The sequence below is a fragment of the Tupaia chinensis genome, unplaced genomic scaffold, assembly GCF_000334495.1.
Source record: "Tupaia chinensis unplaced genomic scaffold, TupChi_1.0 Scaffold148587_1, whole genome shotgun sequence".
Taxonomy (NCBI): domain Eukaryota; kingdom Metazoa; phylum Chordata; class Mammalia; order Scandentia; family Tupaiidae; genus Tupaia; species Tupaia belangeri.
In genome coordinates, this window is record NW_006208436.1 from 2,017,885 (window position 1) to 2,034,768 (window position 16,884).

A 16,884-nucleotide genomic window follows, 5' to 3' on the forward strand; every position below is an offset into this window, starting at 1 on the left:
GCTCTCTCTTTTTCAACCCACATAGCTGACCATGGTTCAAATCCTAAACCTGACAGTTTGTTCTCTCTCATTGGTCAAATTGAAGAATAATAAATAATAATTTTTAAAAAATTGGTAAAATGTTAAAAAAAAAAAAAAAAAAACGACAGAGCCAAAGCAGCATAAGGGTTTTGAAAAAGGAACTAAGATTTGACCTACTTGGGGCCAATGGGTGGCATGGTGGCTAAGGTGCTGGACCTCCACATGGCTGACTACAGTTTGAGTCCTGAACCTGGTGGCTTGCTTTCTCATTCTCCCCCTCTATCTCTATGTCTATATGTCTCTCTTTGGTCAAATTAAAAAATAGTAAAAATAATGATAAATAAAATTAAATAAATATTTTAAAAAAGACTTAACCTACTACCCAATTCTTAGACTAACCTATATATATGGAGTGTATACAAGACAACTCCAAAGAAACATAAAAGTCTTTGCAAACTGAAACTGAAATTAGACCCCCTCAATCCATATAAAGAGAGACATAACTAACAGATTCTATAAAATTGGCTTGACTGCCTATTCAAACAACAAAAATAAAAACAATCTTCTTTAGGCTATAACAACAGATCTGGAGCCTAGATAACGTTTAGTGTTCAGCATATGGACAAACTTTGTGTGACATATAAGTCACAAAGGCCTGCTGCAGTGGTGCAATGATAACACTCTAAAAGGCTGAAGTCAGAAGAGAAGGCCCCAGATTTGTGTCTTGAGGATTCCACCTGGACATATATGCTTGTCTATGACCCTGACTGGTAAAGACTAAGGATAAAAGGTGGTATGAGGATCCTATAAGGGATGCTTGTCTTTGTCTTTCATCGAAGAAATAATTCAAAAAAGGACAAGAACTAGGATAACATAATCAACTGTTAAGGGAACAAGATAATCAGATGCTGAGACCAGCAGATGGCATAATGGTTATGTCACTGGACTCCTACATAATAGTGGTTTGAGTAGCGGGACTTTAAAACTCAGAACAGGTGCATGTACGTGCATGCCCAAAATCCCAAGAGAAGAATGGAGGAGGGACTGCAGTGTGGCCATACCCATTGTGGTGATTTCTCACTTTCTTTCTCTTTGTCTCTGTTTTTCCAGTGAGCACCTGCACCCTATAGCAAAAATCTCTTTAAAAAAAAAAAAAATAAGATAATCAGATGCCAATTCTAAGATATTTCTGATGTTAAACTTACTTGAAAAGTGAAGACACATGGACCAGCAGTTAGCGTAATGGCTATGTCGCTGGACTGCCATGTAATTGACAGCGGTTCGAATCCCAGACCCAGTGGCTGAAACTCATGCCGGGTGCGTGTGCGTGCGTGCCCAAGATCCCGGGAGGAGAATGGAGGAGAAGGGATTGTGGCGTGGCCATCTCCCCTGGGGGATGATTTCTTGCTTTCTGTCTGTCTCTTATCTTTCTGGCGAGCGCACACATCCTATAGCAAAAACCCCTCCCCCCCAAAAAAAGTGAAGGCAAATACACTTAAAATGAATAGAAAGATACTAGTTCTCAGCAGAAAAACCACAAAAAAAGAATCAAATACAAATTATAAAACTAAACATTTATTATCTGAGATAAAATAATTCACTGGTTAGGTTTAATACAGCACAAGAAGATGCCAAAGTGAAGTGCGATGAGCTTGAAAGCGATGAACAGAAACCTCCAATTGAAAGAAAAAAGGGAGAAAATATGAATATAGCCTCAGAGACCTATGGTGTAACATTTAAGGGTCTAACTTTAGTGCTGAGGTACATTAAAAAAAAAGAAAGAGAGAGAAAGAGAGAGAAATTGTTTAGGGGGGAAAAATAAAATGACAGCCTCAAATTTTCCAAACATAAATGTATACATTCAAGAAGCTCTGTAAGCTGCAAACAGTTAGTTAACTGCAAAATAAATCATGCCTAGAGACATTTCAATCAAACTGCTGATAACCAAGGATAGAGAAAAAAAAGTCCTAGGGGCTGGCAGGAGGTGTGGTTATTAAGGTGCTGGACTCCTGCATGGCTGACCATGGTTTGAGTCCCAGACTTGGCTGCTTGCTTTCTGACTTTGCCTCTCTCTCTTCCCCTCTCTCTGGTGAGTGTTCGTGCCCTGTAGCAAAAAAATAAAAGTAAAAAAATAAAAATAAACAAATAAATATATAGATATATAATAATGATAAATAAAATTAAATTCCTTTTTTTTTTCGGAGAGGTTTTCGCTATAAGGCGCATGCGCTCGCCAGACAGACAGAGACAGAGAGACAGAAAGCGAGAAATCACCCCCCGGGGGGATGGCCATGACACAATCCCTTCTCCTCCATTCTCCTCCCGGGATCTTGGGCACGCATGCACACGCGCCCGGCGTGAGTTTAAGCCACCGGGTCTGGGATTTGAGCCGTAGTCGACTACACGGGAGTTCAGTGACTTAGCCATTACACTAACTGCTCACCCCAGTTTGTAATTTTTTAAAGAATTATTTTATTTAACTTTATTTGTTTAATTTGACCAGAGAGGGACAGAGAGAAAGAGAGCGAGAGAAAAGGTGACAAAGTGAGCCACCAAGTCCAGGACTTGAACCACAGTTGACCATGTGGGAGGGAGTCCAGGGCCCTTAACCACCATGTCACCTGCCGGCCAATCAATTTATAATTCTTTAAAAAAATAGTTATTTATTATTATTATGATTTTTAAGAGAGATTTTTGCTATAGGGCACGTGTGTTCACGGGAGAGGGAGGGAGAGACAGAAAGAAAATGAGAAATTACTCCGTGGGGGATGGCTATGCCACTATCCCTTTTCTTCCATTCTCCTCTCAGAATTTTGGGCACGCATGCACATGCAACCAATGTGAGGTTTAAGATGCTGGGTCCAGGACTCCTACCGTCGTCACCCATGTGGGAGTCCACTGATGTAACCATTACGCCATTTGCTGGTCCCTATTATTATTATTATTTTTAAATTTGTCATAGGTCACATGAGCTCACTAGAGAAAGACAGAGAGCAAGGGAAAGTGAAAAAGCAAGCCATCAAGTCTAGCACTCGAACTGCAGTTGGTCACATGGGAGTCCTGAGCCTGAACCACCACACTCCCTCTGATCCCTTAATTCCTAACACTTATTCAGTGAAAATATTCTCACATGGAGAAATCTAACAGTGTTAAGGGAAATCTAATAGCATTCGCTGCCAGCAAAAGCTCTAAAAAAATACTAATGGAAATTCTTCTTACAAAGGAAAATAGTATCAGAGAGAAAACTGGAGTTTCAAGAATGAAAAAACAAGAGAAGGGGTAAATATCTGGATGAATTAGGGTATGTTTCTCTTTGTAAGTTATTTAAAATATGTAGACTTTGGGCCAGCAGGTGGCTTGGTGGTAAGGTGCTGGACTCCCATGTGGCTGACCATGGTTATTCTTAGACCTGGTGGCTTGCTTTCTCACTTTCCTCCCACCCCCCCATGAGCACACATACTCTATAGAAAATTTTAAAATAATAATTAAAAATTAAATAATTATTTTTAAAAATGTGTGACTTTAAGGCAAAGAAATATAAACTCTGATGGCATTTTCATAAGAAGTAGATTTATAGAAACTGTAGCATAAAGGTTGGTGAGAAAGGTAAAAGGCCTAAATAATTTTTTTTAAGAGATTTTTGCTATAGGGCACATGTGCTTTTTGGAGACAGAAAGAGAGAAAGAAAAGCAATAACTTTTCTTTTAAAAGAAATAATTCTTTTTAAAAAGGGGAATTCATAGGAACTTCATGAATTCTTGTATATGGCATGTACACACAGGGTAGTTGTGATGTAAAACATACTGACTGAGAATGGTGTCCAAAAGAGTTCAAAACCACTTTTCCACTGTCAGTCTCAAGAGTTAAATAACTCATTTTTTTTTTTACTGGCAACCAGATCTCTCCAAAAAAGCAGTCAATCAGGTTACTCTTATTTATAAACTGTTGAAAACTTTCTAAATTTTTCAAAATAAAATTTAATTCCTTTATAAATTATACAAGACTCTTTATAATCTTAATCGGTTGGTTTCTCTATAGGGCACATGTACGAGCCAAAATCAGAAGAGACAGAGAGATAGAAGGTGAGAAATCACACCCGAGGGGGGATGGCCATACCACAATCCCTTCTCTCAGGATCTTGGGCATGCACGCACAGGCGCCCAGCATGAGTTTAAGCCACTGCGTCCAGGACTCAAATTGCGACTACATGAGAGTCCAGTGACATAGCCATTACACCATCTACTGGTCGAAACCTGTTGTTTTTTCTAGTTGAATTTTTTGTCATTCTTCAACTCAAAGATGAAGTTGTATTATAGAAAAATTCCAAAACATACTTCCTACTTATGGTTTCATGTCTATATACACTCGTCTATGAAATTTATTTATTTTTAATTGCTAGACGGTACACATGCTTGCCAGAGTGATAGAGAAATAGTAAACACCCCCAACAGGACACAGTCCAGCTGCAATACTTTTCCATTTATCTGCCTTTCCATCAGGATTTTGAACATATGCATGTGTGCACACACGCGCATGAGCACACAGACAAAAATAATGTTTCTAAAGTCACTGGAGCTGAGATTCAAACCACAGTCAGCCACATGGGATCGAGATCACAATGCACAGCACTTAACCAGTGTACCAAAAAGTCAGCCCTATTTTCCTTTCAGATCCCAGTCATTTATGGATTACATGAAGAGCAGAAATATGATAAAAACCAGGAGAAAACTGAGATAAGAGTAAACAGACGGCTAGACCATGGCTTAGATCATAATGCAATACTGTAAAGCTGACCCACATGGGAAGATTCCAGGTTCAAGTCCAGAGACTTCCCAGAACACACTGAGCACCTACAAGCCCATGATCTATGGCTGGCTGAAGCTAGATGTGGACCACAGCATGAGGACCCTGTCAGCAATGCTTGTCTGTGTCTCTCTCACTCATAGAAGAAATAGATAAACTGAAAAGAGGAGAGAGATGAGAGAAATTCCAGAAGAGAAAAGTTTAAGAATACACAACAACTGAGAGAACAAGTATCATTGGTTTTAAAAACTGACAAATTGATTGGGCAAAGTGGCAGGAATTTCTTACTGTGTAGGTTGAAAAATGAATGGAAAGTATAAAAGTAGATTTTGAGAAATATGGATGAGAAGGAATATGAAAACTGATAGTAATCAGGTATGAATATAGGATCAGGGTAAGTTTTACTTGTTTTAAAAGATAGATGGAAAAGGCTTGAATCTATATAGAGGCTTAAAAGAAGCCAGAAAAAGGGAAGAGACTAAAAATGTGAGGATATTAAGTCTAATAGAGAACAGTGTTTGGTAGCAATGATTTTAAGGTCAGGACAGATAGCTATACTATGTCACAAGATTTATGTTACAAACCATCTAAAGCATCTGAAAAGTAACTATATTCTTGGGCAGTGGTTGTGCCTGTCCTATGGTAAAAGTAACTATATTCTTTATTTTTCAAATGGAAAAGTATTACTTATTTTAGAAACTTTTTATACAATAGGTTAATTTTGTTCCACAGAACAAAGTATCTTATGAAAAACAGTACCAGACAAAAACAAAAACAAAACACCTAATCTATGTCACTATCCCAGGGACTTTGCTTGTTTTTAAGTTTTTGCTATAGGGGGCCTGAACTTGATAGAGAGAGGGAAAGTGAGAAATCACCTCCCAATTGGGATGGCTGAGCAGCAATCTCTTCTCCTGCATTCTCCTTTCAGTATTTTGGGCATTCATGCACAGGCACTCAGTGTTATTTTCAGGTTGCCAAGTCCAGGACTTGAACTGCAGTCAGCCAAGTGGGAATCCAGTGACTTCACCAAGCCACTTGCTGGCCTACCCCAAGAATGTTTTTTTTTTTTCCTAAAGAATGATTTTTTATTTAATTTTATTTATTCATTCATTTATTTTAATTTGACCAGAGACACAAAGACAGAGAAAGGGAAAGTGAGGAAGCAAGCCGTCAGGTTCGGGACTCAAACCATGGTCAGCTATGTGGGAGTGTCCAGCACCTTAGCCACCAGGCCACCTGCTGGTCGACCCTCAAGGAATGTTTTATCTCAAGTACTAACCTAAAGTTAATCACTATTCTGAATAACAAAACCATGCACTATGATACACAGTCTTACCTTTGGCATATTTTGACAATAATGTATTTTTTAAAGACTATTTTATTTATTATTATTATTTTAAGTTGATCAGAGAGAGAGAAAGGAGAAAAGTGAGAAAGCAAGCCATCAGGTCTGGGACTCAAACTCTGGTCAGCATGTGGGAGTTCAGCACCTTAACCACTATACCACCTGTAGGCCCTGGAAATACTTTCTATTTGACTGAGAAAACTTACAGATACAAAAATGAAAAATTAAACTTAGTCCTTTTTTTTTTAAAATGGCTTTTGACATAGGGTACATGTACTCACTAGAGAGATAGAAAGATAGTAAGAAGAGATAGAGAGTCAGTAAGAAAGAAAGAAAAAAATCACCTTCCAGGAGGAATGGCCACTCTGCAATTCCTTCTCCCTCATTCTCTTCTTAGGATTTTGAGCACACATGCATATGTGCCCAGTGTGATTTTCAGGCTGCCTTGTCTGGAACTGAACCACAATAAACCGTGTGGGAGTCTAGCGCCTAAACCATCAAAGTACCTGCTGGTCCTTTAATAATTTTTTTTAATTAAAAAGTTTTAAAAATAAAGACAACATACCACATCTCTTATAGAAGTACTTGATTTCTTGAGCAAATACAACTCCTTCTTCTTTTGTTCAATGTAGTATCTAATGTCTTTATTAAAAGAAATAAAAGGTTAAGATTAGAATTTTGGAAATAAACACTGGTGTCTTCTTACAGTTGCAGTTAATTTAGATGAAAGAACTGCCATTGTAGGTATCCCCTGCTGTAAATATTTTCACTATGTAAAGTAAGGAATCAAGGGACAGATGTAGGCACTTAAAACAATTATAAATTCTTACCATCAATATGAACAATTTTTACTCCCCATGATAAGGCATTTGATAATATGCTATTGGAAGGAATAAAATCCTGTAAGAAAACCAAACAAAAAAAAAGTTTAACAGTATTTCTAGACAATTACTATTTAAAATGAATTTTTAAAAAGAAAAAAATATTTGATGCTTTATGTCACTGAGGTGGTTATTCAGAATAGACCTTTTAGAAGTACAACAGTAATAAGGATATTAAGTTTTTTCTTTTGGAATTTCTAAAATCGATCCCACTAAATATTTCCCATGTTGTTGACAATGCATACCGTAAGGCAAGTTTCAAAGGTTTCCAGTAATATTTTAAAAGGCCACAAGATGGGGATGTTTCTCCATGAAAAGTAGATTCTGTTTTTTTGTAAAATTAAATACATGCTAAAATTTAGGCACTTCCTATTAAAAATGAAGAAAGGCAAATTTCAAAGACTATCTAAAATTTCTAGTTGAGTTTTTAATAACAAAATATAAAGCACATTTCAGTCCCTACTTACATGGTCCTTGATAGCTTTTTCAACTAATAATTTTCCTCTGCTTAAACACACCTATAAAAAGATAAAAAAAAAAAAAAACCCACAAAATCATAAGATTATAATATTGCTTCATTGAAGAAAGATTAAAAAGGTAAAATAAATAAAAGTAAATAGAGAAATTTTATTTGTACAAGTCATTAAATAACTACCAATTCAACAAATGTATGGTCAAAAGTGATTTCTCTAGGGTCTTGGCAAAATCTATTTAAAAGTTTTTAAAATTTTTTTTGTGGAACAATTAAAATTCAACTTAATGAAAACCAAGGTCAGTTTTATAGTAAACCCTATTCAACTGAAGAGTAAAATAGCTAGGTTCCACTGGAATTCTCTATCTACAATTAAGTTGGTTCACATTTTAGCATCCTATTTAATTGACGGTTTAAGAATAACAGTTAACCTTACATATTGTTTTTGTTATGCTATTTTTAAAATAAAATACAAGAAAAAGCAGTTGAAATGCAATGAGCAACAATGAGCCTGGAACTAATCACTAGTCTATCATTTCTCTGCTCAAAAAAAACATTAACTGAGAGAATGCAAGATCCTTCCTTGTTCTCTTTGCCTTTGACTTTTTTTATCCATTCTATGTATTATGACTTTTTTCCCAAATGATACTTCCTTCCAACTTTTTTCTTCTACCTGTTTTCCCCTTGTTTTCTGCTTTTTGAATGGCTATAGTATATACGCTGAGGATATTTGAGAATGACAATTATATTTCAATCTTAAAAAATGAGATAAATTATACATTCTATCTCTCAATCTTTTTCCATTCCTCACACCCAATTAAATCAATTTAATCTGTCTTTCCCTTAATATTCCAATTTATTGCCAATGGAGTGAAAGAGATGTAATGTCTATAATTCCAGAGCAGGGGATGGATGGCAACCTTTATATGCAATGGTCCACATGGCACACATTTTAGGCACTGTAGGTCTTATGGTCTCTATCACAACTATTCAATTTTGCCTAAAGCACTAAAACCACCACAGATAATACCCGAACAATTTAGTACAGCTATACTCCATCACAAGTTTATGGACAAAGAAATCTGAATGTTATACCTTCTAGTACCAAAAAATATTATTCTTTTGATTTTTTTCAACCAACCATTTGAAAATGTAAAAACCATGTTTAGCATGCAGGCTGAACAAAAACAGGCAGTGGGCTATACAAAAACAAGCAGGGCTTATTCCTGCTCTGAAATAAAAAAAGATTTTTTTTTAAATGATGTTAATTTTTCAGCTATAAGTTACTCTGAAAAAATAAAAGCCACCCCCAAATAAAATGGTATACTTGAAGAATCATGGTATGACTACACATTAGGAAAAAACCCTCATCTTTCTAAAAGATTCCTTCTTAATAATTGGAAAGCCACATGTAAGTGGCTTTGTAACTGCCCAACCTAAATGGACCCTGTTGCCAGCCTGCTATTGAAAACCATGAGCTCCTCAGGCTATAGTTTTTTGAGTTTTGAGTAATGTATTTAAGAGACTTACTGTGTCCGGAGACTTAAATGAACTTCCATCATGGCTGGGATGAGGTGAAGTGGTTTCTGCAGTATATGCTGATTCTGGACTTGGAACAGGAGAATTACGACCCAAGGTTTGTGCAAATTTAGCTTCCTTTTTACTTGAAATTAGGTAACTGATATCTTTGCTGAGAAATTCTTCAACTCGCTAAAGGAAAATAAAGTATTGTTAAGCAAGTCATAAAAACTGTAAACTGTTGGGGCTGGTGGGTGGTGTGGATGTTAAGAGGCTGGATCCCCCAGAGAGGAGAATGGAGGAGAAGGGATTGCAGTGGCCATCCCCCCTGGGGGGTGATTTCTCGCTTTCTGTCTGTCTCTGTCTTTCTGGGGAGCGCACGCACCACGTAGCAAAAACCTCTCAAAAAAAAAAAAAAGCAAAAGGCTGGATTCCACATTGCCAAGGGCATGGTAAGGGTCCAGGGCTCAGTGGCTTGAAATCAGGCTCAGTGTGTATATTTGTGCGCATCCCAAATCCCGAGAGGAGACTGGACGAGAAGAGATGGCAGAGTGGCCAGCCCTACCACCACCAGGGGGTGATTTCTCATTTTCCCTCTCTCTGTCTCTTCTGGCGAGCATATTCACCTTATAGCAAAAACTAAAATACACAAAGAACCATAAACTATTGAATATGCTTGACACAGTGCAAAATTCCAAGCTGATACAATGTACAATCTTAAAAACTGATGTTTATTATACTGTATTTTTCCAAACTTAGCATCCTGAAGAAGAATAATGGAATTTCATTAACACAACAATAGCATGTGTTAGATACCATTTTAGGAACTTTACACATTTTAATTTAACCCCTGTAACAATCCCACTGTACTAATATTATGTACATTTTCGGAGAAGACAACTGAAGAGAAGTGATTTGCTTGAGGTTACACCAGTAGTAAATAAAAGAATTTAAACACAGATGCTCTAAACCAGCAGTGTCCACTGCAATGACAGAGATGTTCTTTGCACTCTCTCCAATATGAAACTTACATGTGGCTACTGGGCACTTGAACTATAGCTAGTGGAACCAAATTCTTAATTTTAAATTTTATTTAATTTTAATGAATTTAAATAGCCACATACAACTGTTGGCTACTGTACTGGACAGCACAATTTTAAATCATTGTTACATCATTTCCTAAGGTTAAAATTTATAGGAGGGAAGGTGCTTTCACCAGTATGTGTGTAAGATTATTTAAAGAGAATTTCTATACTAAAATGTTGGAAACTCAGGGCCAGCAGGTGGTGTGGTGGTTAAAAACGCTGGATTCTCACATGGCCAACCACGGTTCCAGTCCTGGACCTGCGGCTTGCTTTCTCACCTTCCCTCTCTTTCTCTCTCACTCTGTCCCTTTCTGGTCAAATTAAAATAAATAAAGTTAAATAAAATAATTCTCAAAAAAAAAAAATGTTGGAAACTACTGTTCATATATCTGACAAATATACAAAAGTCAATGTCACTGAAGATCACCCGCATTCAGGGGCAATTAAACTAAGTAGAACTGAAAAAAATGTAGAATACTATTATTATTAAAAACAACTGACCAGGAGTTACTGCTTTTAGTAATCAGGCCAACTGAAGCCTGTCTGCCCAGATTTTACCCTCCTGCCTTCCAGATTTAGCCAAGTACAACACCCTTTGTATTTTCTCTGTCACTCTCATTCTTTTTTTAAAATTTTTAAACTTTTTAGCTCTCTGCTGCTCTTTTATCTTGCAAATTCTTACCTTCCCCTGCTCCCACATAGGACAAGTCAAGCACCTGCCATCTACATTTGAGTTCTGAGGAGCACACCAAGCTGTTTCCATTTTTGGTTCAAAAAAAAATTTTTTTTTCCTTTTTTTTTTAAATTCATTTGGTCTTTTTTCTTTCTTTTCCTTTTTCCTTACCTTTCTCGCTTTTCTGCTCAGCCTCCATACACTGAGTTTCTAGACAGGTCTAGGCACACAGTAGCCAAGTATCTAAATACTTTTAAGCTCAGAAAGATCCTCAATTTCCATGGAATCTGCTGCATAAAGGGAGGAAACTGTAGGTACTGCTTAGAGATTGCAGATCACCCTCTCCTGCATGCCTCTGAACACTCAGATTTAACTCAAAAAATTGGGAAAAACTGTATAATCCATCTGATGACCAAAAACCACCTCAGAGGCACAAGAAATATGAAAATAGCATTTACTTGAAACCAAGAAAATATCTCTCCTGCAAGGGAAAGGAATAACTCATCCTCCTCCACAGACAGTACAGCTGAACTCCTGGAAATGTCAAAGAATTTGGAATATTTATAATGACAAAGCTAACAGAGATGCAAGAGAACAGAGACAATGAACTCCAGAAGATGTGGGGAAAAAGAGACAACGAATTCCAGAAGGTGAGGAAGTTCTTGCACCATCTGAAAGAGGAAAACATGTCTAACAGAATTGTTAGAGATGAAGGCTGTAATACAGAAAATCAAAACCTCCCTTGAAATTATTAAAAGCAGATTAGATAGATCATGTAGATCGAATCTTAGATAAAAAATAGAACTCTGGCCTAGAAAAAAGTCAGAAACTGAGAAAATTACCCTCCCCCCCAAAAAAGAATAATATACAAGTAATACTACAAACCATTAAATGCCCAAACATCTGGATCACTGGTATCTCAGAAGGTAAAGAAATAAGGGCATTGGTAATCTACTCTGTGAAATACTAGAAGAAAACTTTCCAAACCTAGAGTTATTCAAATATCTAGATCCATCAACCCAAGAAGATCTTCTCCAAGGCACATCATAGCCAGATTAACCAAAACCACAGACAGAGAAAAGATACTAAAATTGGCAAGAGAGAAACATCAAGTTATTTTCAAAGGATATCCCATCAGGCTAACATAGGACCTCTCATTTGTAAAACTGCATGCAAGGAAAGAATGGGGAAATATACTCAAAATGTTAAGTGAAAAACAATTTCAACCAAAAATACTATACCTGGCAAGATTATACTTCATATGGGAAGAAAAAACATTCTCAGATAAACAAAACCTGAAGGAATTTACCAACACCAGACCAGGTCTCTTCAGAAGTACTGAAAAGGGAGTACTATACCAGGAAAGCTAAAGCCAAACATGCAGATATATGAGTACAAAAAAACAACCAAGAAAATGGCCAACTTAATGGTAAGGAGAAGTCCATTAAGATCAATAATAATGCTAAATGTTAAATTCAAGAATGTAAATGGAAAGATCAGACCACAGTAACACTGCAAATTCAATAGAAGAGAGATTAAGTACACGAGACTGAACTGATGAAATAGAATTTTCTGACTTTTGACTAACACGTAACTGATTTTCTTCTATGCTTTGTTTTCCATATTTAAGGATTTTTGCCTTCTCTTGAACTGTTGATAGGTTCATCTACCTCCTGTTTGAACTGAATCCTAACCTTTCTCCTGCGTTTAAGTCTTAAATAAATTTCTCTTAATCTTCTTATTTTGATCTATTAAAACTAAAATTGCTGGGACCAGCAGTTAGCGTAATGGCTATGTCCCTGGACTCCCACGTAGTCGACCACGGTTCGAGTCCTGGACCCGGTGGCTCAAACTCACGCCGGGCGCGTGGGTGTGCGTGCCCAAGATCCTGAGAGGAGAATGGAGGAGAAGGGATTGCGGCGTGGCCATCCCTCCTGGGGGGTGATTTCTCGCTTTCTGTTTCTCTGTCTCTCTCTGTCTGTCTGGCGAGAGCACACGCCTTATATCGAAAACCTCTTAAAAAAAAAAGAAAAAAACTAAATTGCTTTTCTTGAATTTAAAAAATGCATTAAGAAAATACCTATTTAATGATTACAGTAAGCTATACAGGCCCAGTTACGTGCTACTTTATAGTATGTTCATTCTATTCATTGAAGTTTATGCCTAAAAGTTAGACATGTGATCATAGATATGTATATATCAGCTACATTTTGCTACTGAAAAGTATTTAGATTAAGATATTTAGTGAATCAATAAAATGTGGAGGAAAAAAAAAGTCACAGAAAGCAACTATAGGTACCAGAGAAGATGTGGAAGGAGGGTGGGAAATGGCAGAGCGTGAGAAGTAGGGAATCAAGGGGGAAGAAAAAAAGAAGCAAAATATATAGGAAACAAAAAATGGAAAATTATTTGATGATAACAACACATATGGTAATATCCTTGAGCCAATATACAGTGTATTCTGGATAGAAAAATCTCATTTTGTATACTGTAATGATGTACAGTGAATGAATATAAATAAATTTTAAAATTAAAAAAAAACCCCAAAATTAAAAAATAGATGAACAGAAAAATAAAGTAGTTGAACAATACAGGGGCTAGAGTATGACCCTCCAGGCATTATAAAATCAGAATATGACTTTTGACTACCCCAAAACTTATGTTAATAGCCTACACTGACTGGAAGACTTGCCTATTAAATAAATAGTCAATGAACACATATTTTATATGTGTTATATACTATAGTCTTCCATTAAAGTAAGCTAGAGAAATGAAAATGTTATTAAGAAAATCCTAGGGACCAGCAGTTAGCGTAATGACTATGTCGCTGGACATCATCATGTAGTCCACTGCAGTTCGTGTCCCAGTTCGTGGCTTAAAACTCATACCGGGTGCATGTGTGTGCGTGCCCAAGATCTCGAGAAGAGAATGGAGGAGAAGGGATTGTGGCGTGGCCATACCCCCTCGGGGGTGATTTCTCGCTTTCTGTCTCTGTCTCTCTCTGTCTGGCGAATGCATGCGCCCTATAGCAAAAACTTCTCAAAAAAAAAAAAAAAAAGAAAATCCTAAATTTAAATGTTTACAGTATGTACTGTATTTACAGTATACTTATTGAAATAATGTGTATGCATAAGTACATCTGTATAATTCAAATCTGTGTTGTTTAAGGGTCAGGTGTGTATAGAGTATAAATATATATGTTATATTGTAACAGTATACTGAAGTAAATAATTAATCTGCAACTAATAACATGTATAAATGAAGACATCTAAAATATACTAAAAGTCATATTTAATATCTACAGGATCTCAAACTACTAACTGGAGATTGTAAAACATGAAACTAAATGAGTAACAGATAAATTAATCTCATCTAATTAAGCAGAAATTGTGCTACAACCAGTGGCCTCCTTGGTTAAGTGCAAATCACCTTTTTTCCTAATTAATTTTCATTGACCAATAAATATCCACATTTATATACTGCAAGACTCAAATGCCTACAAGGACCAGGTAGGAATATAAACGAACAATTACACATCAAATACAGTCTTTATTTTGATAAATATGAGGTCTTAGCAAGACAAGTTCTAATTTTCCAAGAGAAGCCCACACTACATGTTTTATTGTGATAAAATATGTACACAACTTACCATTTTACGTGTACAATTGAGTGGCAATAAGCACATTTACAATGTTAGAGTACTTTTTCATCATTTCAAATTTAAATTCTGTACCTATTAAACAATAACTCCACATTCTCTCTAGTTCTTGGTTATCTCTATCCTACTTTCTGTCTGTATGAACTTGTCTATTCTAGGCATCTCACAGAAGTAGAATCCCATGACTAGATTCTTTCGTTTAGCACAATGCTTTTAAGATTCCTCTATGTCATAGCATGCATGTGAATTTCATTCCTTTCTAAAACTGAATATTAAATTGTACAAATATAAAATATCTTGTTTATCCATTTACCTACTAGACATTTGGGCAATTTCTATCTTTTGGCTATTGTAAATACTACTATGAATACAGATATAAAAATGATCTCTTTGAGACTCCGCTTTCAATTCTTTTTTTTAATTTTATTTATTCATTCATTTATTTCTTAATTTGACCAGAGAGAGACAGAGGGTGAGAGTGAGAGAGAGAGGAAGTAAGAATGCAAGCCACCAGATTCAGGACTTGAACCCTGTTCAGCCATGTGGGAGTGTCCAGCACCTTAACCACCATGCCACCTGCTGGTCCCATGCTTTCAATTCTTTAAAATACATATCCAGAAGTAAAATTGTTGGATAACATAACTCGATTTTTTATTTTTTCAGAAACTACTCATATTATTTGGCATAGTGGCTGTATCATTTTAAATTGCCACTAACTATGTTCCAATGGGGTTCCATTTCTCCACATCTTTGTTAATATGTATTATTTTCTGGCTCTTGACAGTGGCCCTCCTAATGCATGTAAAGTGGCAACTCCAATGATTTTGATTTGCATTTTCCTAATAATTAGTGATATTGACCAATTCTTCATATACTTATTGGTCATTAGTGTATCTTCTTTGGATATATGTCTTTTTAGGAACTTTGCCCATTTTTAAATTGACTTGTCTTTTTGTTGTTGAGAAGTTTTTGTATAGTCTTACGTATAATCCTTTATGAGACACAAGATTTGCAAATATCTTTTATCAATCTATAGGTTGTCTTCATTCTCTTGATAATGTTGAGGCAAAATCATTTTTAATTGTGATAAAATCCAGTTTACCCATTTTTTTTTTATTTGTTGCCTGTGACTTGGGTAACATATCCAAGAATTTACGGCCAAGTCCAATGTCATGATTTCCCTATGTATTTTCCTCCGAGACTTTTAGCTTTTTTCTTTTGAGATATATTTTTGCTTTTTAGAGCACATGTGCTTGCCAGAGGGACAGAGAGACAGAAAGTGAGAAATCATCCCCCGGGGGGGATGGCCACACTGCAATCCCTTCACTTCCATTCTCCTCTTGGGATTCTGGGCAGGCAGGCACATGTACCTGGTATAAGTTTCAAGTTGTCAGGTCTGGGACTTGAATTGTTGTTGACTACGAGGGAGTTCAGCAACATAACCATCATGCCATCTGCTGGCCCCAAGCCTTTTAGCTTTAAAATTAGAGCTCAGATTCATTTTGAGTTAATTTTTGTATATAAAATAAAGGTACAACTTCATTCTTCTGTATGTGCATTTCTAATCTTCACAGCACCAGCTGTTGAAAAAAGATTGTCCCTTTCTCAATGCTTTGGCACTCTTGGTGAAAACTGATTGTGGAATTATTTCTGGACTCTCTATTTTATTTCATTGGTCTATGAATGTCTGTCTTTATGCTAGTACCACCTCATTTTCTTTCTTTCTTTCTCTTTTTCTCTTTCTTTTTTGAGAGAGATTTTTGCTACAGGGTGTGTGAATTCATCAAAAAGAGAGAGAGAAACAGATACAAGAAATCACCGTCCAGGGGGATGGCTATGCCACAATCCTCTCTCTTCCATTGTCTTCTAGGGATCTTAGGCACACATGCCTAGTGAGTTTCAAGGCACCAGGTCTGGGACTTGAACCACAGTCAACTACATGGAAGCTCAGAGATGTAATCATTATGCAACCTGCTGGTCCACCTTTGGCTTTCTATTTTATACGTCAAGTTAAAATTCTTTATTGGTCAGTAAAATACTCTTCACAGTCTAGCCCTAATGTGACTTTTTTTCTTACTATTTCATCTGAATCCCAACTCAAAACACGTTATAATACTGGTAGTAATATAAACCACACTTACATATATTTTAAATATGCTCTTTCCTCTATTTAGTTTGTCCATTTTGTCTGGTATGTTTCTAGTAGTCCTTTGAGACCCAGCTCAAACTTTATCTCTGCTATGATTCCTAACGGGTTCTAATACAAATTTCTATATATTTCTTTAAAAGTATTCACATATGTACCTAAATAGAGCTGGCAGATGAGAGACACTAGTGGAATAATTTTGCAACAAATCTCCACATGCCCAAATTTTACTTACTCTTCAAAGCTGAATTCACACTGTATCTATACAATATTCTTCCA

General features: G+C 36.4%; 1 protein-coding gene across 3 annotated transcripts in view; it reads right to left on the minus strand.

The window, feature by feature from the left end:
- The window catches only part of DBF4 (DBF4-CDC7 kinase regulatory subunit), a 30,720-nt gene that overhangs the window by 10,804 nt on the left and 3,032 nt on the right, over positions 1 to 16,884 (minus strand). For 2 of the 3 annotated variants that reach the window (XM_006170482.3, XM_006170481.3), the window contains exons 3-6: positions 9,056 to 9,235; positions 7,521 to 7,571; positions 7,003 to 7,072; positions 6,738 to 6,814 (exon numbers count right to left, since the gene is read on the minus strand). In XM_006170482.3, the coding sequence (XP_006170544.1) occupies positions 6,738 to 6,814; positions 7,003 to 7,072; positions 7,521 to 7,571; positions 9,056 to 9,235 (378 nt within the window). Of the gene's footprint in view, positions 1 to 6,737; positions 6,815 to 7,002; positions 7,073 to 7,298; positions 7,423 to 7,520; positions 7,572 to 9,055; positions 9,236 to 16,884 lie in introns of those variants that run through there. The other variant, XM_027769082.1, reaches the window with a different exon arrangement.